This window comes from Dasypus novemcinctus, chromosome 3 (genome assembly GCF_030445035.2).
Source record: "Dasypus novemcinctus isolate mDasNov1 chromosome 3, mDasNov1.1.hap2, whole genome shotgun sequence".
Taxonomy (NCBI): domain Eukaryota; kingdom Metazoa; phylum Chordata; class Mammalia; order Cingulata; family Dasypodidae; genus Dasypus; species Dasypus novemcinctus.
Genome location: NC_080675.1, coordinates 42,377,988 through 42,404,923, shown reverse-complemented (window position 1 = coordinate 42,404,923; position 26,936 = coordinate 42,377,988). Strand labels below are relative to the sequence as shown.

The 26,936-nt window shown below is 43.1% G+C and overlaps 1 protein-coding gene and 1 pseudogene across 1 annotated transcript; one reads left to right on the top strand and one right to left on the bottom strand.

The window, feature by feature from the left end:
* Positions 1 to 487: 487 nt before the first annotated feature.
* RDH11 (retinol dehydrogenase 11) lies at positions 488 to 26,936 on the bottom strand. The gene is made up of 7 exons (XM_004477309.5): positions 26,436 to 26,936; positions 18,362 to 18,480; positions 17,437 to 17,592; positions 16,195 to 16,299; positions 13,304 to 13,513; positions 9,786 to 9,975; positions 488 to 2,328 (listed from the first exon to the last, which is right to left on the bottom strand). The coding sequence occupies exons 1-7, from the start codon at positions 26,762 to 26,764 to the stop codon at positions 2,226 to 2,228; spliced, it is 1,212 nt and encodes a 403-aa protein (XP_004477366.2). The 5' UTR covers positions 26,765 to 26,936; the 3' UTR covers positions 488 to 2,225.
* Positions 6,935 to 8,762, top strand: LOC139438091 (DDB1- and CUL4-associated factor 12 pseudogene; annotated as a pseudogene).

Below are 26,936 nucleotides of genomic sequence, written 5' to 3'. Positions count from 1 at the left end.
TATATAAATATTCTTTCTGGTGATTTATATCCTAGACCCTTACTTTTATCAGATTGAATTCATTGGGCATTGATCCAACAAGCCTTTGTTGAGCTACTAATAGGCACTGAGCATAGAGAGATAACAAAGTCTGAGGTTGTTAGTGGCAATGAACTGTGCTAAATTCCATAGCATTGTGTTATGGAAGTAAAGGAACAGGTATAAAAAAGATACCACCGCCTGAAATGACCAAGAAACATGGGAAAAGGTGGTATTTGATCGGTGTCATAAAAGCAGGACTTAGGTGAATGAATAATCAAATTATCACAAAACCCAAATTAATGGCATTTGAAATGAGATTGGACTGTAGTTAGACTATGGGACAAATTATCCTTTAGAATGAGAATACTGCATAACTGTAATAATGAAAAGTGTTATCTTCTTTTAACCATATCATTAAACCTTTGTTGATATCTTACACTTTTAAAACAAATAGGTTAAAAACAAATAATCAAAAAGAATTTTTATTTGTCACTGACAGTTCAGTATAAATCAAATAAAATATTAATTCAGCTATTCTACTGCACTATCATCAAAACAAAAGATTTCCAATTTTTCCATAATAGGACCATTTCTAAATATGGTCAAAACAGTTTCAACAAAAGATTACTTATTTACAAATATGAGAAAAGAAGATTGTGGTCCAATAACTGTTTTCCCCACCAAAGTTTTACATATAAGTTGCCAGCCCAAGAAAATCACAAACTCTTATAGAATGACATGCTCTAAACAAGTGATGAAACATTACCAATTCCTCTGACTTCCTCTGGTAGCATTACTTTTGTTAAAAGCTCTCAAATAAAATAAGATTTTTGTAGACATTTTAGCCTTGTCAAGATAATATAAGGAAATGACCTAGAAAAAAGTCTACTGAAGGTCAGTCCTTAAGATAATTTTTCTGAATAAAGAATTGGGGTTTTTGTCATTTTTTCCCCTGCCACCTTAGCTGACTGGCTCTTAAGATACTGCCTCATCAGTCTTGCTAATTCAGGTACTCACTGTCAATTCTTCTATAGCTAGATTTTATGTTCTTTAGCTGTTTTTTGTTTTATTTGTTTTAATCTTCAACTAGTTCTTTCATCACATAGATCCTTCCCTTTTCTGGACTTCTCTGTTATCCTTGTGCTTCTTGGTGGGTGTCTACCAACATATGCAGTCTGTTTCCCTTAGCAGCTCTACCCATTTGCATCAAAGATGGAATAACATTGACATTATCTACTCCGTCTCTGATCTGGACCCTGCACAAGGGTCCAGTTTAATATTGTTCCTTTGTGGCGGTTTTGAATTTTGTGAAAATATTCCCAACTGAAGAGATATACAAGAAAACACATGAAGATATACCCAATGACAACAACCAAATAGCCTTTCCCTTCTTTTGGTTTTCTAAGAGAAATTAAGGGGACAAAAAGGAGGCCTTGCTGAGTGTGGGGCCAGTAAGTGAAGTTAGGTGGCCTTCTTCTCATCCTACTCCCTTCATTCCCCCACTTGCTGATCTGAGAAAGAGCAGGAAAATGACAGTTTGAACTTGACCTTTATTTCTACTCTTTCCCCCAAAATTAAAACCAAACCTCACAAAGTACTTAGAAAAGGAAGCTCTTCTGTAGTCTAGACCTAGGAAAATATCTTAATAACAGTGACTCCAAGTTGTCAAAGATAAGGCCAAGCCAAATCCCAGATTCAGTTAGGAGTTTTCTGAAAGAATCCAGATAATGGTGCTGTGACGGTTTTCTTAAAGAGGTGAAAGATGAGATCTGCTCTTGAGCCAAGCCACTGTGATTCCTGGAGTTTAGGTGAGGCTGCAAGTGTGGTCCTCTTGCAGTCAAGAAATGTTGACTGGCAGGAACTACACAGTGAATAACGAGGGAAGACACTAATCCAAATTCCTGTAAATCAAGTCTGCCATAGCTTTGATCCTCCTTTGTAATGAGTTTTGGAGTACAAATATTATCTGTGCAGGTCATATGAAGGTCTTCAAATCCTAAGATGTTTCTAGTAGCTCTGGCAGAAACAGGAGCAAAATAGATCTGCACAAATGAAAGGCCTTTAGATGAATCTGGCAGTGTCCTGGGCTTTTACTGAACACCAAGCAGGCAAGGCTGGAGGGTTTTGCTCCCTTTCAGTCAGTTTAGGTAGGAGTGCTGATCAGTTTGCTGCAGTCTTTTCTTGCGTGTGGCTGCCACCACCTGTCAGTCCACTGGGATGCCCACCAGGTCACAGCTGACGTCCCACAGCCGCCTTGCTATTGTCTCATTACGAGCCTGGGCAGAGACCCATGCCACGTGGCAGTCACTAGAAGGGAAAGAGAGGGGCTTAAAGCACAGGGCTCAAAATTGAGTCTGCTCTCTGCCAGGGATAAGGGAATATGACAGAAAAACAACCCAGGGATGACATGCTTTTGCGGTGCTTCACAGGATCTGAGTTTGCCTTATGTCTTTATCCTCCAGTTTTTATTCCAGAAAAAATAGAATTACTGTTTTTAGACTTTTTCCTTTGGCACCTCTGATCACGCTTTGTTTGATATATAGTGCATATCATTTAGTCTTTTTATTCCCCTTTGTATGTATGTATTTAATTCATATCAGTGCCTGTCAGCTTATTCAAATAAGGTACATATTACAGGGCCTTGGCCTTGTACAGTAGCACAGAGCTAAGATCCGCTATTTGCATTGGTTATGGATGCTTGGAGTGAGGAAAAATTCCTTGTTTCTAGTCTATCTGTGTTTAAAACTATTTTCAGACTAGTAGGACAAGTAAAACCAGCTTCATAAATAACTAAAGAAGGACAAGGTAACAGAAAGAAATTGGTAACAAGGTACCAGGTGTTACACATACCTTCTCTTTATTGCTAGAGTTTCAATTGTCTTAGAAAATCCCCATTAAATGCAAAAAGGGGTATCTCAACTCTGTTCCACCTAAAAATTTTATCCAGAACAGTCTTCTCACTTTTGTGTCCCCTGCCCCTACTGCACAGCAGGGTATTCAATGAAGATTTTGTTTGATTTTTAAATGATTGAGTTGATTATAATCTTTGAAGTCATGTGAAAAGCAATTTTCAAAAGCATACCATCTCAAGAAAATGGGTTCCTGGACATGCTAAGCAAATTCTGAAGGTGAAAGGGAGAGTTGACAAATCTGAATTAGCCACATGAAGCAAACTTACAACATTATAACGACTGAACCAGCACTACTCAAACTGCAGGCCATAGACCCACAGCAATACCAACATTTGGGAGCCTGATAGAAATGCACATTCTCAGGCCCCATTCCAGACTTACTGAATCAGAATGTCTAGGGTTGAAGCCCAGGAATCTGTGTTTTAAATAGTTCTCCAGGTGATTCTTAAACACACTAATGTTGTTGAAGAAATACCACTTGAAAATATCCTTGAATTTATAAAACAAGCCTTACCCTAGCACTATCATTGGCCACAATCTGCCATTGCTGAGTGAAAAGACTATGCCTGAGAACCAGAAGGCTACATATACCCTGTGGAAATGACCGGGCTTCTGTAAACCTCAGCATCCTCCACTGCCCTGTGCCTTACACACCTCATGAAGTTACAGTGAAGAGCAAATGACATCACGGTCTTGAAGAAGCCTTGTAAGCTATGATGTGCTGTAAGAATTATTCAAATACTATAGTAAGAACTACTTACATGTGGTTATGGCATATGCTCTCCATCAGTCACAATGCTAATATTTCCAGTGGAACTTTTTAAAGTATAAATCAGTATAAGTAAAAGATTGGGTGAATTAAAATATTTGTTATTGATTGCAAAACTATGGTAATCAAGACAGTGTGCTACTGGCATAAGGATAGACATGGAAATCAATGAAACAGATTGAATGTTCAGAAATTAATCCTTACATTTATAGTCAACTGCTTTTTTTTTTTTTAAAGATTTATTTATTTATTTAATTCCCCCCCTCCCCCGGTTGTCTGTTCTTGGTGTCTATTTGCTGCGTCTTGTTTCTTTGTCCGCTTCTGTTGTCGTCAGTGGCACGGGAAGTGTGGGTGGCGCCATTCCTGGGCAGGCTGCACTTTTTTCGTGCTGGGCGCCTCTCCTTCCGGGCACACTCCTTGTGCGTGGGGCTCCCCTACGCGGGGGACACCCCTACGTGGCACGGCACTCCTTGCGCGCATCAGCACTGCGCATGGGCCAGCTCCATACGGGCCAAGGAGGCCCGGGGTTTGAACCGCGGACCTCCCATGTGGTAGACGGACGCCCTAACCACTGGGCCAAGTCCGTTTCCCGTCAACTGCTTTTTAACAAGGCTACCAAGGGAATTCAATGGGAGGAAAGAACAGTCTTTACAATAAATGGCTCTAGGACAACTGGATATTCACTTGCAAAAAAAAAAAAAAAAAAAAAAAGAATTTGGACCCCTACTTCATACCATATACAAAAATTAACTGAAATTGGATCATAAACCTAAATATAACAAATAAAACTATAAAACTCTTAGAAGAAAACACAGTAGTGAAACTTTGTGACCTTGGATCAGGCAATGGATTTTTAGATATAACATCAAAAGCAGGCGACAAAAGGAGAAATAGATGTATTGGGCATCATCAAAAGTAAACATTTTTGTGCTTCAAAGGATACCATCAAGAAAGTGAAAAGAGGGAAACGGACTTGGCCTAGTGGTTAGGGCGTCCATCTACCACATGGGAGGTCCGCGGTTCAAACCCCGGGCCTCCTTGACCCTTGTGGAGCTGGCCCATGCACGGTGCTGATGCGTGCAAGGAGTGCCGTGCCACGCAAGGAGTGCCGTGCCTCGCAAGGGTGTCCCCCGCATAGGGGAGCCCCACGCGCAAGGAGTGCGCCCGTGAGGAGAGCCACCCAGCGTGAAAAGAAAGTGCAGCCTGCCCAGGAATGGCGCCGCCCACACTTCCCGTGCCGCTGACGACAAAAGAAGCGGACAAAGAAACAAGACGCAGCAAATAGACACCAAGAATAGACAACCGGGGAGGGGGGGGGGGGGAATTAAATAAATAAATAAATCGTTAAAAAAAAAAAAAGTGAAAAGACAACCCTCAGAATAGGAGAAAATATTTGCAAATCACATATCTAAAAAAGGAACCTGTTTCTAGAATACATAAAGAACTACAACTCAACAATAAAAAGACAGTAATCCCATTAAAAATGGGCAAAGGATTGGAATAGACATTTTCCTAAGAAGTTATACAAATGGTCAATAAGCACATGGAAAGATGTACAATAGCATTGGTTATCAGGAAAAAGCAAATCAAAACCCACAAGATAACACTTCACTCAGAACACACCTTTATGCTCATTACTTGACACTGATCTCCATGGCTACTGGATCTTGACAATAATGTAAATTAAGTATTCAGGGCACTTGAAAGACTCTTCAAAAATGTATTCTATAGTTCCTGAGCAATGGATTTGAGGCTGCCTTTTTTTAAACCACTCAGGCAAATGAAGATTCTTTTCTTAAAATCTCCACAGAAGAAAAATCCAGTCACTCTTGGAAAATCATCCCAGCATAAAAAAAAAAAAAAAACACAAAAAACTATGTGGAGCCAGCAGATTAATTTATTCTTTTTGCATTTCAGGTCCACATTTTCCAACTCTCTGCTCTTCATTTCTATGCCTGTATCTCACAGATAACCCACATGTAACATGTGCAGAGCCAGGCTTATATAATATATAGTAAACAAATGGTACTTATGGGCTAAACATCCATACTGATTTCTTTGGACAAAAGCAAACCAGATTTCTCTTTGTGGCATTATCTCTTGCCGCTGGATTCACTTTGAAAGATCACTAATCACATGCCCATCCTCCCCTAGCCAATGGAGCAGGGGTGGGAGAGTGGAAGGTGGGGGTATGCAGTGGGAAGAAAGGGACCCAATGCTCCCTCTCTGTAAAGTGGATGGTGAGCCATGAAACCATAAGACTGAGGCTGGCTGGCATTCACTCACTCCAGCAGCAGTACCCTGGCCAGCCAAACGGCCACTTTGTTCGAAGCCTGGCTCTTCAGATTGCCCTTTGTATGAGCAGCCCGTATAATATTTCATTAAATTCCCTTCCTGCTTAAGTTAGCCAAAGTCTGTTTCTTCTGCTTTGGAATCAAAGAATCCCAAGTTATACCCATTCTTTTTCTGTGTCTGCTGTCTCCATTAATGTCATCATCACCCTGCTAGTCAATCAGGTTTGTAACCCAGGTCTCCAAATCCTCCCCAGCCCCTCATTCAATTAGTCATTAAGTGGTAAAACTTCTGCCTCTTCAGGACCTTTCTCGTTTAACCATTCTTTTATTCCAATTGTCATTATCCTAAATCAGGAACTCTCTCATTTGTGCTATTATTCATTCCTTCAAACAAGTCACCAGGTTATGTTTTTCTAAAGCACAGAGCAGCTTATGTCTGTCTCTTCTGGAACATCCTCTATGGGTCCTCCTTAAGTCTGGCATAAGACCATAGGCCTTCCTTGATCTGACCGTCTACCCTTCTTCCCAATCTGATTTCTATCTATGCTATCTTCTCTAACATGCTAGCTTATTTCAACAGAATCTTGAAGATGCAGCTAAAAACATGTTAAAATTTTGATCTTACATGGTATCTTGGATTTGCTTCAAAATATTATGGGGGAGCAGATGTAGCTCAAATGGTTGAGTGCCTGCTTCTTATGTATGAGGTCCTAGATTCAATCCCCAGTACCTCCTAAAAAAACAAAATAATAGTAATAATAATAATAAGGGAGGATCTTCTTGTTCCAGCTTCCTCTTTTCTTTCCTTTTCCCTTTTCGGGCCCCAATCCTCCTTTCTCCTTAACTCCTGTCCACCTCCCCTTTTTCTATCTGCAGCCCTGGGTCTGGGCCACCTTCTAGGTTGGGCACCTATTGTAAGCGGCCCTGGAGCCCAGTATATGACCTACATACTGTTGCCCCTTGCTTCCTCCATCTGGGTGGCTACAGGCCACAGTGGCACTGCCCTCTATGGCCCAGAAAACAGCTCACAGGAAATGGAAAGTGGTACCTCACCAGGAGCTGAGAGTTACACTTGGAGTCTGCAGTTTGGCTGGGCTGCTTGCTTCACAGAAAGCAAAGGCATCCCCCAATGAAGAGGTCCTTAGTGTACTACCTGGAGACTCGGGGAGTCAGGCTACAGAATGAAACCAACTATTCCTGAGTGTTGTGTGGTTATGGAGCATGGCAACGTTCCAGTCTCCTGAAGGAGAAAGAGGTTCACCTAGGGACTCTTGATAAAGGATTTGCATCTGAGTGGGTGAATCAGAGTCAAGTGGTGTGTGACATAAAATTCAAAATGTTATTTGTAGTGGATGTCTGGATAAGCCACATCACCAAGATCCCCATTCTGAAAGACTGGGAGTCTGGAGGGTTGATGACCCAACAGGGCTGCAGTATCCATGCCATTGAGCTGAACACCCCCAGAACACTGTTAACCTCTGGAAGAGACAGCTCCCACAGTCTTGTCATCTATTCCGCCAACCTACACTAGATCCCATGTGTGTAGGAGATGATGGATCAGAGGCATTCTGGCAGTGTCTCACTCACGCCATGGTTCTTTGGGACTCTGGGAGGTGAGAGAAGATGTGCTGACCAAAAATGATGCTATGTACAATGGGTCACTGGTCCATGTGCATGCCCACATCATTCACAAGGCCTTAAAAGACATCCCCAAGGACAACACAAACCCTGACAACTGCAAGGTCCAGGCTCTGGCCTTCAACAACAAGAACAAGCAATGAGCAGCAGTATCTCTTGATGGCTACTTTCATCTCTGGAAGACTAAAAATACATTATCTAAGCTCCTGTCCACCTAATTGCCACACTGCATGAGAATGTGTGTCTGGTCTATGGTAGTGCATGGTCAGTATATGCAGTGGGCTCTCAAGCTCATGTGTCCTTAGATCCATGGCAGCAATCATACAACATCAAGCACATGTGCTCTAGGGAGTGAGATGCCATCAGTGAACTTCTACGAGCACTGATGATCACTGTGGACAAAGGACAGGATTCCTTACTGTTCTCTAACATCTGAGCTTAAAGATTTCTGGAAAAGATGCTCCCAGCTTGTTATGGGTCTAAGTTCAGACTAGCAAAGGAGAATCTGAAATTAACTACTGGCAAAAGCTGGCTGAATCATGATGAAATCTGGAGGAATTACTTCTCAGACACTGATTTCTTCCTCCTTGCTATTTTTTTTTTTTTAAAGGTTTATTTATTTATTTCTCTCTTCCCCCTTCCCCCCCACCCCGGTTGTCTGTTCTCTGTATCTTTGCTGCGTCTTCTTTGTCCGCTTCTATCCTTATCAGCGGCACGGGAATCTGTGTTTCTTTTTGTTGCGTCATCTTGTGTCAGCTCTCTGTGTGTACAGCACCATTCCTGGGCAGGCTGCACTTTCTTTCACGCTGGGCGGCTCTCCTTACGGGGCATGCTCCTTGCATGTGGGGCTCCCCTGTGCAGGGACACCCCTGTGTGGCAGGGCACTCCTTGCACGCATCAGCACTGCACATGGGCCAGCTCCACACGGGTCAGGAGGCCCGGGGTTTGAACCACGGACCTCCCATGTGGTAGACGGACGCCCTAACCACTCGGCCAAGTCCGCCGCCCTTCCTTGCTGTTTATATCCACTGCTACAACTGGCCTAGAATGAAGCTCTTTGTGACAGGAAGTCCTTTCCCTTCAGGGCACCATGGAAACTATACCAGACTCTGGAGTAATGATAACTAACTCTCTCCCAAAATGCAAAGATTTACACTAACTTCCAAAATAATAGTAATAATAATAATATGGGAGAAGAAAAATATGGGACGGGTGGTGGATGGGGATGGGGTAGAATTGGCCATGGGTTAATGGTTGTTGAGGTTGAATTATGGGTATAGGGGGTTCAATATGATATTTAATCTACTCCTGTGTATGTTCAAAATTCTCTGTAACAAAGTGTTTAAAAAGGCTCTGTTTTTCAAGAAGGGATACTATTTCAGTCCTGAGGGCAATAGAGAAATACAGATTCAAATTCATTTGCATATAAAAAAAAAATAGAACTTGGAGTCCCAAAACAAAGAAAATTGGTCTGACAAAGCAAAAGATAGGAAGAAAAAAAACTACCAGGAAGCGGATTTGGCTCAACTGATAGAGCATCCCTTTATCATTTGGAGGTCCAGGGTTCAAACCCAGGGCCTGCTGACCCATGTGGTGAGCTGGCCCATGTGCAGTGCTGATGTGTGCACGGAGTGCCATGACACGTAGGGGAGCCCCACTTGCAAGGAGTACGCCCTGCAAGGAGAGCTGCCCTGCATGAAAAAAAAGTGCAGCCCGCCTAGGAGTAGCCCGCACACACAGAGAGCTGACGCAGCAAGATGACACAACAAAAAGAGACACAGATTCCCGATGCCACTGACAAGAATGCAAGCAGACACAGAAGAACACACAGCGAATGGACACAGAGAGCAGACAACAGGGGAGAAAGGGGTGAAGGAGAGAGAAATAAATAAGAGATGTTAAAAAAAAAAACTGTCAGAAAATATAATCATCAGTATAAAAGAAGACATGAACAAATCAAATCTAGCATTTACACACACACAAAAAGTGACTATGGGTCAAATCCCCATATTAAAAGGTAAATACTCTAGCATCAAAAGACAAGAGTGATATTGAGCAATGTTCTTTTTAAAAAGGGCATGATATACCAGACAAATCCAAATTATTTCATTTGCAATAAAATTCCACCTTCAAAAACAGATACAGTCATACCTGAAATGTTTCCCACTCAGAATCTCAAGGCCTTCTGTTAAGGCACAATACAGGCTGGTCTGGGCTCCCTGCTGAGGCGTCTTTAAGAAGGAGGAGAAAAGCCACCACATGCATCTCAGGAAAGACGAGTGCCGAACCAATTCAGAGGTGACCGTGCCAGGGTGTACAGAATAGGTCGTCACGCCAGAGCCTGGTGGAGGGTGCCAAGTAGAGAGGGGAAGACAGGACTTGATTTTGCCAAACAGTCAAAGAGAGCAGAGGATGTAAGTAAACATGTGACCCCCACATGTGGACTTCCTGCCCACGGTGACATCGCAAGCATTCTTCACAGTAATTTCTACCCTATTTCACAGACTAGGATGTGAAGGTTCAGAGAGTTAACAATTCAGTTAGGACACAGGAGAGCCAGGATGTGAACTCTCAGTAGCTCCTAATATCACCCACCACCCCATTCTCAGAGACTTTTTTTTTAGCAAATTTAACTGTCTTTTTTTAAAGAGATACATAGATCACACAAAGTTACATTAAAAATTATAAGAGGTTAGAGACTTCTTTATCACTGACTTCCATGACGCCACACCTTATCGGCATTACCTAACCTTTCCAGCTGCGTTGTCTCAGGTTCCTGAACCAGGTCCCCACTTTCACGAAAACTTTAAATGTTGGAGCTTGCATAGCTCACTAAGCTCCCTCATTATACCTTTACGGTGTGCACATTTTTGTCTACAGCTCAAACGGCTCCTCTGAGCTCTAGATTGACTAGGGGGGCACAGACTTTGCAGCCAGACTACCCAGTCTCAAATCCCATTAGCTGTGTCACCTGTTTTTGTAACTCAGTTTCTTCATCTGTAAAATGGGGATAATACCTACAGTCATACAGTTGCTTGGAGGATTCAGTGAGTTAATAGGGGTAAAAGAGCTTAGACTAGTGTGCTAAAAGGAATTTATGCATGTGCTGGTTCAGGCACTTCACTGGAAACCTTAGCGCCAGAATGTTTCCACATTTTTTTCATCTTAGAAAGGTAATATGGACACATATACATTTATGGTTTACTACTTAACCCCCGGAAAAGGTCAGATTTTGCTGCTATGTGAATTTTGGTGTCAAACTTGTAAGAAAACTGAACTTTCAGACCCTTTAAGATTTCAGAATTGCAGAGAAAGGATTGTGGGTCTATGTTACTTCAGCTGAGCATCCACTCTAGATGTCTTAGAGTACTGTAGGTTCTAGAGTACAAAACTGACTGCAAAATTTTAAGGCAGTGTTTCCTCTACCCCAATCAGGCACATAAGCAGTTCCTGACAATTCCCTCCTCATCCAGCATATCCAATTCACAAGCCCTGGGTTTTTCACACCCAAGCATCTCCTAGGAGCATCCACTACCCTCCTTCTCCACACTAGCCCAAATGACCCTCATCTCTTGCCTCAACTACTGAAATTGCCTGCCACATCCACTCATGCCCCCACCCCACCCCCCATTTTAAAAACATTTTAATTTTAAAAGTGCCCCAATGCTCTTAAAATAAAGAACAAAATCCTGACTGTGGCCTCTAAGGATTTGGGTTCTACCTACCTGTCCTGCCTCAGCTCAGACCTCTTTCTTCCTCTTGCTTTCTACACTCTAACCACAGCGGCCTATTCTGTTTCTCAAACTGAGCCCAGACATTTGCGCATATCTTCCTTCTGCCTGCAGTACTCCTTAGCCTCCTCCAACCTCCTCATCCCACTCCATGCCTTTTACCCATTTAATTTCTACTGATCCTTCAGGGCTCAGGCTGTAAATCACTTCCTCAGAGAAGACTTCCCTGATCCCTCAGGCTGAATAAGGTCCTCTCCCCCCAAAATCATTATAGGTCCTATACTTCCCTTTTACAGCATTTATCGTGATTATAATTAAATAACAACCAAAAAGGGAACACCTAGATGTTGTTAAAGAAATGGATAAATAAACGAAGGCACATCTATACTATGAAATATGATGCTGCCAATAAAAGGAATGAAGTAGCTCTGTATGTACTACATAGAAAGATCTCCAAGATACAGTTTTATATAGAAAAGCATGATTTTTAGAATTTCACTTTTTTGTGTATGACATATGTTTATGTAAATGCATGTGAAAATGGCTGGAAAGGCATATACATCAGGCTGTGTATACATCATGTGGGTACATGAGGGTGGTAAAGAGGGACAGGGACAGAGGCAGGGAAGTGAAGGGGTTCTTTCACCTTTAACCTTATATACTTCATATTATTTCAACTTTTTGCAATGATAATGATCTGTGTATTACTAGACCAATTTTACATGTGAAAGCAGTATAAATACTTGTTAATTATCTTTCTCCCCCATTGGATATAAACTCTGTCAGGGAAGAGACTATACCTGTCTTATCACCACCCCATCCCCACGCCCTTCACCCAGTGAATGAAACAGCAGAGGCCCTGAATAAATCTTGGTCCAATAGCTAAATGAATGACTCTTCTGTCATGCTCAGGATTCCTGCAATTCACCACAGCTATTTCCCACTTAAACCTCACATCCATCACTCCCCTCCCAAAAGATTGTCAGCTGCAAGTGAAATTCCTAATTGAAAAGAGGGAAGCCCTGTTCTAGGAGTCCCCATAAACATGTACTGTAATTCTTTGTATATAGAAAAAAATTACTGTAAAGTTTAACTTTACTCTAAAACAAAACAAAAAAAGCCTCCAACTTTCAGGCTTATCTCACTTGTGTATACTCTGCTTCTAGCCAATTCTCACAGCTGGGCCCACCTCTCCACTTCCAGACAGCCCCAGCTCCCTGACCAACCGTTTGGATGATTTTCACTCACATCCATCAGGAGATGATCAAGGCTGTAGTGTATGGGTACTGACTGGGCTGACTGGCAGCTTTCTTCCTTCCCTGCTCACAGTTATCCACACAGTGTGATGATGCTCTTCTGACACTGGGGTTCCTGTGCCTAATTCCTTCAGCCTGAGTTCTGCCTGCCTTGACTCCGAAGCATCGGCCCTGGATTCCTAGGACCTCTGTGCATTTAAATTATGAAAGGAGACTGTTTTCCTCAAGCATCTATTTCCTTCTTATTTGACCCTTTGCTCTTAGGGAGACCCCTATTTCACACTCACAGTACCTGCTTATCCCAATGGGCCAGTTCAGGTCCCTGCCTCCTATCCCATCTTGCTGTGAGTGGAAAGCCTTGGGTTGCTCCTGAGGCCTGATTAAATATAACAATAACCTGTGAAGTGGTCCCTTTTCACATATAAGGAAATAAGCCTTGACAAATTAAGTAATTTGCTATAGGTGGCAGAGATGATAAATGGTAGTCAAGTCTTCTGACACAAAGTCAGTCTCCCCACCCCTGTTGGCCCACTTCCAATCTTCAGCTGTAGGCCACTTAATAAAAGTGGACCCTGCTGTAATCATGGAAGCAGGTCCTGTCCAGGTGATGGGCTCTGGAAAAGTTTCCATCCGTGTGGTTTCTAGCTCTCTCTCACTCCACACTCATTTCTTTCAAACCCACCTTTTAGCCTCCGGGCCAGTTCCCGGGTGAAGAGGATGTTGGCTAACTTGCTGTGGCAGTAGGCCAGCCCACGGCTGTAGAATTTCTCACCCTGCAGGTCGTGGAAGTGGATCCTTCCCAGGTGATGTGCTAAGGAAGACACATTCACTACCCTAGATGGGGCTGATTCCTTCAGCTTCTCTAGCAGCAGGTGGGTCAGGAGGAAATGACCTGTGAGAAAAACTAGAATTAACAGAGTTCAGGGCAAAGGCAGGGGTAGAGGGAAGAGAGAAGGTTAAGGAAAGGGAAAAGCATAGCTCAGCTATGGAAGATAGCTCAGAATAAAGTCTTTTGCCTTAACTTTTCATTATCAACTAGAAGTTTAGTGAGTGTTTAAGGAAACAGGAACAGCCAAGGACATGAGATTCCTTCTTACACGGGGTAGGTCTGCATTGTGTAAATATGAAGTCCTGTCTTATTCCAACTTTGGCTAACATCACCCTCTTTAAAAGCTTAAGGCCTCTATCTGATGCTGACCACAAGGACCACTGCTAAAAAGGTAACATGGTAAAATGGTGCAGCCTCTGTGGAAGACAGTTTGGCAGTTCCTCAGGAAGCTAAATATAGAACTGCCATATGATCCAGCAATTCCTCTACTACAAGGGTTCTTAACCCTTTTTGTTCCACAGACCCCTTTGCCAGTCAGGTGAAAACCACAGACCCCTTACTAAGTCCACACTATACTGTGTATTATTTAATAAATATATCACACCTGCACCAACACATCCCCACAAGAATAATGTTTTTTGAATTTCAATTCAAGCTCACAGACCCCTTGTTAAGAACCCCTGCTCTACTAGAAATATATCCAGAAGAACTGAAAACTGTGACACAAACGGACATCTGCACACTGATGTTCACAGCGATATTATTCACAATTGCCAAAAGATGAAAACAACCCAAGTGTCCATCAACCAATGAATGGATAAACAAAATGTGGTATATACATACTATGAAATACTATGCTGCAGTAAAAGAAATGAAATCAGGAGCAGATGTGGCCTCAGGCAGTTGGGTGCCTGCTTTCCACATGGGAGGTCCCAGGTTTGGTTCCCGGTGCCTCTTAAAAACAAAAACAAAATAACAAACAACAAGCAGATAGGCAACAATGACAACTCAGGGGAACAAATATGGCTCAGTGGCTGAGCTCTGGCTTCCCACATATGAGGTCCCAGGTTCAATCCCTGGCCCTGCTACCAGAAAAAAAATTTTTTTGAAATGTCTCATGAAAACATGAATGAATCTTGAAGACATTATGCTAAATGAAGTAAGCCAGACACAAAAGGACAAATATTGCATGGTTTAATTAATATGAAATAAATGCATGGAGTTAAAACCAAGAGTATAGGTTATTAGGAGGTAAGAGGGGAATGGGATGAGGCTCAAGCAACTGGGCTCCCATCTACCATATGGGAGGTCCAGGGTTTGAGTCCCAGGGCCTCCTGGTGAAGGCAAGCTGGCCCACATGGAGTGCTGGCCAGTGCAGCAAGCTGGCCCCAGCAGAGAGCTAGTGCAGCAAGATGATGCAACAAAAAGAGACACAGCAGAGAGACAATAAGAGACTCAGCAGACCAGGGAGCTGAGGTGGCACAAGAGATTGAGCACCTCTCTCCACTCTGGAAAGTCCAAGAATTGGTTCCTGGTGCTGCCTAAAGAGAAGACAAGCAAACACAGGAGAACACACAGCGAATGGACACAGAGAGCAGACAATGGAGGGGGCGGGGATAAGAAATAAATCAATCTTAAAAGAGATAAGAGAAGGACTACTGATACTTAACATATGTAGAAGTTTTAATTAACCTGGCTGTAAAAATGTGGAAATGGTTAAAGTTGATGATAACACATTATTGTGAGTAGCAGCTGGTTTAAAATGGGATTGTGACTGAAAAGGATAGTCTAGGGATGAAATGTCAATTCAAAGTAAGCTAGTGAATAATCTAGGGCTGAATAATACAATGAACCCAGAGGTGGATGAGAATTGTGGTTTATGGTACAGATGAAAGAGTGTCCTTCTGTGAGCTAGAGCAGATGAACATCACTATTGCAAGGTGGTAAAAATGTGGAGAAGCATGGGAAATACAACTGGTATGACCTACAGACTGTGGTTAGCGGCAATATTGTAATATTTTTGCATCAAGTACTGTGCTGATAATGGGCAGTATGGAAAAAATGTGCCAAATGTACACTATGGACCATAGTTGAAGAATAGTCTGATGATATGATCTCATAATCTGTATCAAATATTCCACCACAGTGTGGTATGTTGGTGAAGGGGTGTTGTATGGGAAGTCTACACCTGTGCATGATTGTTTTTTATGTTCATAGCCTCTTTAATAAAAATATATTTTAAAAAACATTAGGGTGGGTTGGGGAAAAATACACCAAATGTAAGATATGGGCTATAGTTAGTAGTAATATTTTGATAATGCTCTTATATAGTGCTTAACAAATGTTTCATAACAATACAAGGTATTGATGGTGGGGTGATGTATGGGACCCCCGTATGATGTTATGCATGTTTGTTTTGTAATATATACATTTTGTTTATGTATGTTCATGTATGAATGGTATATTTCAATTAAAAAAAAAAGGAAACATGTTCCTCAATCCATCAGGCTGTTCAAGGTAAACTGAATGTGGACCACAGACTAAAGAGTAGGCAGGATAAATAATAAGTAGGCAGGAACTTAAGTGGTCCTCAAGTTTTATCCCTCAACTTTCAGGCAGGATCATATTATTACTCACATATGGTCTGTTATGGTCCTGAGGTTCAAAGCATCACAAAGGAGGCTCAGTTCACCCCTAAATTTTCCAGGTTCCCTCTAGCTTTCTGATGAGCCCAGATTTCTTACCCAAGTGGTTGACTCCCATGTGCATCTCAAAGCCATCCACTGTCTTGGTGTAGGAGCACATCATCACTCCTGCATTGTTGATCAAAATGTGGAGCTGCTTTTCCTCTGCAGGAAGAAGAGACAGAATGTAGATGTGGATGGCCTCAGCTGTTACATCTTAGAAATCTCCCTCATGCCTAGGCTTTGAATATGGGGATGAGGGACTTCAATCTTTCCTTCATTTTCCCTTCTTATTTATTTTGTACTGTTTTTCATTGTAAAACTTTAGTCAAATCCTGCATACCTTTTACTATAGGACAAAATTCCATTTTATACTACCAAATGGCCTTTCTAATTCTTCCAATTCAGGAGCTACTCACTGCATCTGGGAAGTGTTTACCCCACCTATCCCAAAAGAAAGATTTCCCAAGTTCAATGGGAAGAGTCCAAAGACAGAGAATAAAGGACATTCTGTATTTACCCCTGCCACCAGGATTCAGGTCCCAATAGAAATACTGGTTTCGCCTCTTCGTTACATCTGCTGATTCTTCCTCAGGGTTCATACCCTAATTCGGTTTGTAATTTCTGACTCTAAGCTCATATTGGTGGAAGCTGTTTTTCTTGGGAGGCCAAAATCCCTGGGTTAAGAGGAGATATCCTGTGAAGTGCTCTTGGATTTGCTTCTGCTATGATACTACAGTTTTTTATGTTAACTTATCAGCTAAAGATTCTCACTGATTGGTGGTATTTAAAACCCACACATGCCAGCTTAAGGTTCTAATGTCTTGGAAATGCCTTTTTGTCCATCAATGCCCTGAAGAGATGGTGAGATTCTTGCTCATGTTCCCAAGTTGGTGGCCAGTTTTACTAGCCTCTATCCCATGGACTAGATGGTCCTGTGTGGATCCCAACCTTATATGGACCCTCAGATCCAGCACCTTAATTCTCAAGGGCAGGAGATCTCATCTCCCATCCTTGTATGGGTGTTCAGATCCTAGACCCCAGACCCAAAGGCCCAGCTTTAGTTCTGAAACACAGGAGATTTCTGGCTTCAGCTCTTGCTCACTGCTATGGCTTTGAATTTCCTTTTGATTCTACCTCCTGAGGATTTTCCTTTGTTACTAATGAATTCAGTTATGTATCAGAAGTTTTGGGTTATATTTTATGCAGCATTTCTATGTATTAGAGAGGGAGAGGAAATATTTTGCTTTTGGCTATGTCTGTCATGTTGATCATAGACCCACAACACAGCTCTACACTTACCTGCTAAAAAACCCTGAGCAAAGGCTCGAATAGATTTAGTATCAGAAAGGTCCAGTTTCCGCACCAATACCTGCTGGTTCCCTGTCTTGTTCTGGATCTCTTTGGCCACCAATTCCCCTTTTTGCACATCCCGGCAAGCTAAATATACCCGGGCTCCTGTCAACGAATACATAAGAGACAAACTGTCAGTTCTGGTTCTGACTGGAAATTATACATCTCAATACTGATGTTTAATGTTATTTTCTTTTTTTTCTCTATTTTAAAAAAAAATGTTACATTCAAAAAATATAAGAGTCCCCATATATACCCCACCCCCTTACCCTACTCCTCCCACATCAACAACCTCTTTTATCATCATGATATATTCATTCCATTTGGTGAATACATTTTGGAGCACTGCTGCACCACATGCATAATGGTTTACACTGTAGTTTACACTCTCCCCTAGTCCACCCAGTGGGCCATGGCAGGACATACAATGTCCAGCATCTGTCCCTGCAGTACCACCCAGAACAACTCCAAGTCCTGAAAACGCCTCCACATCATATCTCTTCTTCCCTTTCCTACCCTCAGCGGCTACCGTGGCCACTTTCTCCACATCAATGCTACAGTTTCTTCCATTACTAATCACAATAGTTCCATAGTAGAATAATGTTATTTTCAACTGTTTTTTTTTAAACCACAGGAATTTGTACCCCTACTTTACATAGTGAGTAGCTGATGAGCAAATCAGGAAAGAAAAACGAATCAATAATATTCATCAAGTGCCCACTATATGAAGCAATTTATTAGCTTCAGACCAGCTTTGTCAGTGGGTACTTAAGAGTTCCTGAGTTCCCAGAATGAGAGGAAATGATGAGAAGGACTGTTGCCATGCAGGGTAAAATGAAAGAAGCAGGACTGAACTGGAAGCAGATGAACTTGCCTCTTTGAGCCAGCTCTTTGGCTGTCTCCTTCCCAATGCCTGTATTGGCTCCAGTAACCACAGCTACCTTCCCAGGAAGCTGGATGGTTGATGTACACACACCACTGGACAGTATTTTCCTGTAGAGAGAGGAGAGCTTATTAGTTCTTCATTCCCCTAGATTCAGTTGGGAGGTCCTATGTCTGCCCATGTGTATAGATCCCAAGGCTGAGATTTACTTTGGTTCCTTCCATTGCTATCCTTTTATAGTTTCAAAGAAAGTTGGAAGAACAAAGGCAAAAGTTTTTTGGGAAACAGAGAGCTTGAGAGGTGAGGAATTTTCTTGTTTGTTTGTCTGTTTTTTTGGTATTTATTATTGAAATAATGAAAATCTCTAATAATGATTGAAGTGTTGAATGCACAACTATGTGATTATACCAAATACCACTGATTGTACTCTTTGAATGAACTATATGCTCTATTAATATGCATCAATAAAATTGGTTCATTTTTTTAAAGTTTTTTGCTTGAGAGAGGATTTTGGAAAGATGGCAGAGTATGAAGTTCCAGGAATCATTCCCCCCACCAGTACTATTAAACTGTCCAAACCAACTATTCTGAAACTCTGGAGTCCAGCACAGCACTGTACAGTATCCAGGAAGAGTGGGAGAAAGAGGCTAGTAACTACAGTAAGTACCAGTAAATTGCTCTCTCCATGTTTTGGTTCCCATCACCTAGCCCACACTCCCATGGCAGGCAGAAGTAGGGGCCAGCCCCTGACAAAGCTTGCTGATTTCAGAAAGGGACGTAAAAATCCATTCCCTCAAGATCTGGGCTTGGCACAGGCCAATCACTGATCATGGCTTTGAATTAGCTACTTCAAATCCTTGGGGGCCCAGCTTTGAAGATGGCCATTGTTCCAACCCATCTTTGGGCAAAGGCAGCAGAGTAGACTTAAAGACACTGTTTCTTCAGACCTGCAGAGGACAGTTCAAGGGCTGCATTGGCTGGGTGGCAGATTAAGAAAGCAAGACTTTGGGGAGCCATGGGAAGAAGCTCCCAGTGCCTTTCCTGGCCCTTTCCTCATTCCCTCTCCAGGGCAATTTGGAGCTGGCTGGTGCTCCCCTTGTGGGTCCCTGGCCTTGTTCTGGCTAGGAAAGACTGACTTGGAAAAGTCCTTTTCTGTGTGCCCCACCCCTCCCAGAATTTGCCCGGCCACTCAAAAGTATTTTGAGACAAAAAAAGCAATATAAGAAACAATTAAGGCAGATGGCCTGGGGCAAAGGCTTGCCTGCTTTAAGTCCCACAGTGGGACACCTGCCAGAGGGAGAAGGTCTTTCTCCTGGGAACTAGAGGGGACATTCAAACTCCTGTAAAGAAGAGAACGCCTAAGGCCACTAGCAAGTACAACTGTAAAACAAGACATGGCCAAGAAAAGATAGGGAGGGTCTTGCACTACGCATTCACCTTGGGCAGTCTTTCCTGATAGGAGGGTTGGCACTCAAGAAAAGCTATGACGTGTCACCAGCTCACTACACACTCAAGAATAAATCCCAGAGTTACCACTTAAAAATCTTAAGTGTAGAACTTAATGTTGTACAGTGTGCAACAAAGGATTATAAGACAGACAAAGAAACAGGAAATGATGGTCCATTCAAAGGAAGAAGATAAAAATCCAGAAAACATCGACAAAGAAGACCAGACTGTGGACATTCTAAACAAAGATTTTTATAAAGTGATCTTTAATATGCTCAAGGAGATGAAAAAGACAAAAACCAAAAAAGCAACACAGGGAAACAAAGGATATCAGAAAAATGATGAATGAACAATATAAGAATCTCAAGAAAGACATAGAAATTTTAAAAAGGAACCAAACAGAACTACTGGAGTTGAAAACGCCAATGATTGAAATGAAAAATTCTCAGGAGGGCTTCAATAACAGACTGGAGCTGGCAGAAGAAAGAATCAGTGAACTCAAAGACAAGACAATTGAAATGAGTCGGGCTGAGGAGCAGAAGCAAAAAGAATTATAAAAAGTGAAAATAGCCTAAGAGTCGTCTGGGACTCCATCAAGCATACCAATATACACATTTCTTCTCCATCTGAAAAAGAGAAAGCAGAAAAAAATAAAGAAATAAGGACCCCTACCTCACAACATATACAAAAATCAACTCAAAATGGATCAAAGACCTAAATATAAGAGCCAGAACTATAAAACTCCTAGAAGAAAACACAGGAAAGCTTGTGTTAGGTAATGTTTTCTTAAATTTTATACCCAAAGCACTAGAAACAACAACAACTAGATACATGGAACCTATCAAAATTAAACACTTTTGTACATCAAAGGACTTTATCATGAAAGTAAAATAACCTACACAATGGGAGAAAATATTTGGAAACAATATGTAACAGTTTGAAGTTCTTTCATGAATCTCAAAAATACAAATATTATGTTCTTGAACTAATCCATTCCTGTGGATGTGAGACCCTTTTGATTGGACTATGTCAGTGAGGCAAGAACCAGCATGTGTCTCCACCTCCTTGTTGGCTCTGATATAAATGGAGACAGAGAGACATGCAGAGAAAAAGGAAGTGGCCATATTGATCCTGCCATGTGAGAGAGGACTTGAGGATCGCTAGCAACCAAAGCTCAAGCACAGGGAGTGAACATAGCTCAAGTGGCTGAGTGCCTCCTTCCCATGTACAAGGTTCTGGGTTCTATCCCTGGTACCTCCTGAAAAATAAAAAAATAAAATAAAGCTTAAACCAAAGCCCAAGGCAGGACAGGAGGATCAACAGTAGCTGACTCTGATGAAAAAGCATCTCTGCTGACGCCTTGATTTAGATATTTCACAGCCTCAGAAATGTAAGCTTTTACCCCAAATAAATTCCCTTTATATGGATTTGCCCCAACGGATAGGGCGTCCACCTACCACATGGGAGGCCCAAGGTTCAAACCCAGGGCCTCCCGACTCATTTGATGCGCTGGCCCACGCACAGTGCTGATTCGCACAAGGAGTGCCATGCCATGCAGGGGTGTCCCCTGCATATGGGAGCCCCAAGCGCAAGAAGAGTGCCCCGTAAGGAGAGCCGAAAAATAGTGCAGCCTGCCCAGGAATGGCGCGACAAACACAGAGAACTGACATCAGCAAGATGATGCAACAAAACAAGACACAGATTCAGGGTGCCACTGACAAGAATACAAGTGGACACAGAAGAACACACAGCGAATGGACACAGAGAGCAGACAACTGGGGGGAGTGTGGAGAAGGGGAGAGAAATAAAAATCATTTGAAAAAAAAAAGCCAACACATTTCTGGTACTTTGCATCAGCAGTCCTTTGGCAAATTAATACACCATATATCTGAAAATGGTTTAGAATCCAGAATATATAAAGAAATCCTTCCACTCAACAACAAAAAGACAACCCAATTAAAAATGGGCAAAAAACTTAAATAGACATCTTTCCAAAGGAGATGTACATATGGCCAAAAAGCACAGGAAAAGATGCTCAACATCATTAGCCATTGGGGAAATGCAAATCAAAACCACAATGAGAGGGAGAGGGTGTAGCTCTGTAGTTGAGTGCCCGCTTCCCATGTATAAGGTCCCTGGGTTTGATGATACCTCCTTAAAAACAAACAGACCGAACAACAACAACAGCAACAACAAAACCACAATGAGATATCATTTCACACCCACTAGAATGGCCACTATTAAAGGGACAGAAACTACAAGTGTTCCTATTAAAAAAAAAAAAAGAAAATGACAAGTATTGGAAAGGATGTGAAGAAATAAGAACACTCATTCATTATTGGTGGGAATGTGAAAATAGTACAGCTGCTGTGGAAGACAGTTTGGCAGTTCCTCAGAAAGTTATCTCTAGAATTACCATATGACCCAGCAACCTCATTTCTAGATATACCCAAAAGAATTGGAAGCAGGGACCTGAACAGATATTCACACATCAATTCCATAGCAGCATTATTCACAATTGCCAAAAGATAGAAGCAACCTGTAGCAGTTTGATGTAGTTATGAATTCCAAAAACAGATATTGGATTATACTTGTAATCTGGTCTGTACCTAGGTGTGATTGAGTTATGATTAGGGCTTTGATTGGGCCATGTCATTAGGGTGTAGAGTCCCTGTCCCTTGGTGGGTGGGGACTCACAGATAAAAGGCATGCAAAGGACAGAGTTGAAGGGTTCTTTTTTTTTTTTTAAAGATTTATTTATTTATCTCCCCTCCCCACCCTGCCCCAGTTGTCTGTTCTCTGTACCTATTTGCTGCATGTTTTTCTTTGTCCGCTTCTGTTGTTGTCAGCGGCACGGGAATCTGTGTTTCTTTTTGTTGTTGTTGTGTCATCTTGTTGTGTCAGCTCTCTGTGTGTGTGGTGCCATTCCTGGGCAGGCTGCACTTCCTTTCGTGCTGGGTGGCTCTCCTTACGGGGAGCACTCCTTGCGCGTGGGGCTCCCCTATGCGGGGGCACCCTTGCATGGCACAGCACTCCTTGCGCGCATCAGCACTGTGCATGGGCCAGCTCCACATGGGTCAAGGAGGCCCAGGGTTTGAACTGTGGACCTCCCATTTGGTAGATGGACGCCCTAACCACTGGGCCAAGTCCGCCACCTGGAGGGTTCTTAATGTTGGAGTTTTGATGTTGGAGTTTAATGATGAAGTCTTAAGCTGGAGACCTGGAGAAAGAGACTGAGCCATTTGCCTGATAGCCTACAGTTGACCTTGTAGATATTTGTAGAGAATACAGGAGCTGAGCCCAGAGGAACCCAGGAACCCAGGAACCCTCACAGACATCGGCAGCCATATTGCTCCAACATGTGAAAATAGACTTTGGTGAGGGAAGTAGTTTATGCTTTATGGCCTGATATCTGTAAGCTCCTACCCCAAATAAATACCCTTTATAAAAACCAATCAATTTCTGCTATTTTGTATCAGCACCCCTTTGGCCGACTAATACACAACCCAAATGTCTATCAACCGATGAATGGATCAACAAAATGTGGTATATACACACAATGGAATATTATTCAGCCCTAAAAAGGAATGAAGTTCTGCTACTGCTACATGAATGAACCCTGAAGATACCATATTGCATGAAATATGCCAGACAAATATTGTATGATCTCACTGATATGAAATAATTGGAATAAACAAACTTATAGAGTCAGAATCTAGAACATAACGTTATGGGGGACAGGGTTGCGGTAGGGAATGGGGAGTTAAGGCTTAAAAGGTACAGTGTTTCTATGTAGGACAAAGGAAAAATTTTCGTAATGGATGGTGGTGATAGTAACACAAAATTGTGAATGTAACTAACAGCAATTGTATATTTGAATGTGGTTAAAGGGGAAGTTTTAAGTCACATATATGTTACTGGAACAAAAATTTTTTAAAATTCCATGGAACTGCACAACACAAGCAATGAATCCTAAGTCAAACCATGGGCTATAGTTATTAGTACAAACGAAAATGTGTTTTCATCAATTGAAACAAATGTACCATACCAATGCAAGGTGTTAAAAATAAGGTGGTATATAGCAATCCTGTATTTTATAAATGATTGTTCTGTAAGCCCACAACTTCTCTAGTGAAAAAAAAATTGTTTACTCTTGTTCAAGGATGAAAGTGACTTTATTATAAAGGCAAACCTTAGTGCTGCTCCATACAGTAGAAGAACCAGATAGATATTTGATGAGCAGGCACCTGGCTTCAGGCTCTGAGCTCCCTGTAGAGCACATTTGTCTTAAGAAATCACAAGATTCAGACCAGAAGAAGTATGTATGCCATCTTATGAAGTATGTTGGCATCTTATGGCCTTAAGAAACAGCTAACGGGGAAGCAGACTTGGCTCAACAGATAGAGCAGATAGAGCATCCGCCTACCACATGGGAGATCCAGGGTTCAAACCCAGGGCCTCCTGACCCATGTGATGAGCTGGCCCATGCGCAGTGCTGATGCATGCAAAGAGTGCCATGCCACGCTGGGGTGTCCCCCACATAGGGGAGCCCCACGCGCAAGGAGTGCACCCCATAAGGAGAGCCGCGGAGCATGAAAAAAGTGCAGCCTGCCCAGGAGTGGCACCGCAATCATGGAAAGCTGACGCAGCAAGATGACGCAACAAAAAGAGACACAAATTTCCAGTGCCACTGACAAGAATATAAACGGACACAGAAGAACACACAGTGAATAGACACAGAGAACAGACAACTGGGGCAGGGGGAAGGGCGGGGAAGGGGAGAGAAATAAATAAAAAATAAATCTTCAAAAAAAAAAAAAGAAACAGCTAATGAATATAAAATTATGAAAATTTGTGAACCTGACAAAACAAGCCCAAAACAAAACAAAACACTACTTCCCCTACCCCATCCCTACACACACTAAAAAACATGACAAAGAAAGGACATAAATAAGTACGGAGGGGAGCCAGGATTCAAGTCCTGGTTTGCCGAGCCAGAACCTTTCAAGCTAACCACTTTTCTACCTTTCCAAATGAACGAATGCACAAACACGTACCAACATTCCTGGTTCTTTTCTCTTCTCTGCAATCTTGGGACTCAAGGAGTCTGGTAACCTGGATTTGTACTCTTAAAGAGCATCTCAGCCTTTTCCCTGAACTTGGAATTGCAAGGTACACACTCCTAGCCACTGAAGCTACTTGATTAGTGCAAAACAGGCAGATAAGGAGGCATACTAACTGAGGGTGCCCACCAACCGACACCTTCCTCCTCAGAGAATAAGTCTCCATGCTCAGGTTCCCACATTCCTTCTGCTTTAGCGCCGACATCCTGGGGCCTGTGCTTAGGAAGTTCTTTTCCAGGAAAAGTCCGCCTCTGGCCCGGCTCCCATGACAGAATTAGGTGGTTAGAAATAGGGTCCTTGGAGTACTGCTCGTTTTCAGAAAAATCTCTCCAGGGTATGCACACTACCCTCAGCTCAGGTTCAACTTTTCATTGAGATTCTACGTGGAATTAAGAGGGTCTGTGGTGAAAAGAGATAAAAAGCAGCACTTTCATTTCAGTATGGGCACCCATGTGTGGCTGGAGGTGGGAGTACTGATTGTTCAGAGAAAAGAACACACACCTGGTAAAGGGGAACCAAGGAGAGAAGTGAACAATTTAAACAGGGGAAAAAGAAGACAATAAAAGGAAGAAAAATAAAGACAAGGAAGGTTAATACGGTTAGAAATGGGAGAGTGTGATCAAGTATTGATGTGCTTCGGGTTTTATTGGCGCGCTGACCCGCCCGCCCCGGGAAGGAGTTATTGTCACTGGTCCACCGTCACTACTGGTGACTTCTCAGAACCAATCAGCAGGCCGCCTGCTGTGTGCCCACCGCTGATGCTCAGGGACACTGGGCCCGCCTTGGGCAGGTCTGTCACCTGGTTGAGAGGCCTCCTTCCCTTCTAACCCCCAGATTCCCCGATGGCCTGATCCGAAGGCAGGCCTAGGTTCGTGAAGAAACATTCTCCCCTTTCATTTCTCTCCTTTACAACATCTGCGCTGAGAAAGAGCGAATCTAACAGCAGCCAGAGCGCCAGCGATCGGGCTGCGGATGCCCCGATTCCCGCCCAGGGACAGCGTCAGAGAGCAGAGAGTTGACCCTCACCCCGAAAGTACCCGAAAGGCTGGGAGCAAGAAGCCAGTCAGGGCTGGTGGAAGGCGTGGGAGTTTACATTTAAACAGTCTCGGGGGCCGTATGCCTCTCAAGGATCTGAAACTCCCAAAGCTGAAACACTCGAGGGTAAGACGTAGCCTTGCCCTCGGGCTTCCCTGCACTCGGAAGCAGGGGCTGGTGACACGAAATAATGGACCCGGAGAAACAAAGCAGGAAATGCCGGGCTGCAGCCCCTTCCCACGGCCTCGGGTCTCCAGGACTCGCCTCCTGGTACAGCCACGATTCTCCTTCCCCAGGCAGCTGGACCTCTCCTCCCACCCCCCGACCCTGCCTCGGCCACCCTGGGGGTCCCCCGGAGGAGTTTCCTCTTCCTTCTTTTGAAGAAAAGAGCTTCTTCAATGGAATTAATGCCCCCCCACCCCAAAGGACTCCGCAAGAGAAGGCAATAAATTCGCACAGACCTGATTTTGGGCACAGCAACATACAGGAGAAAGGGGAGCGGGAGGAGCAGGAGCAGGACCGCATCCATCTCGGCGGGGACACTAGGGATGCGGCTGCGGCAGCGAGGGCGGAAGCCCCCGCGGTTCTCACCCTTAGGGCTGCTCGGCCTAGACACGCCCAGTGCAAGGTACAGCCGCCCGGGCAGCAGAGCCCTCTGGGAAACGTAGTCCAAAGCTTGGCGTCGGCTAACCCGCGGAACGAGCGCGGTTCCCAGACGCCCGGAAACGTTAAACTTTGCCCCAAATGCACAAGCCCAGGATTTAGGACCGTCGCGATCGTCCAACCACATGTCCCCTGGCCTTCGCCAGTAGAGGCTCTTCTATTCGTTGGTGCCCAAGTCCAGACCCTGGTTCATTTCCCCCCAGTAATAGTTAGGCAGTTACCGCATAGTTTCTCCTGAGGATCAAATATTGGTGTTTGGAAATGCTCTAAGGCCGATTACACAGGAACGGTTGGAGTCT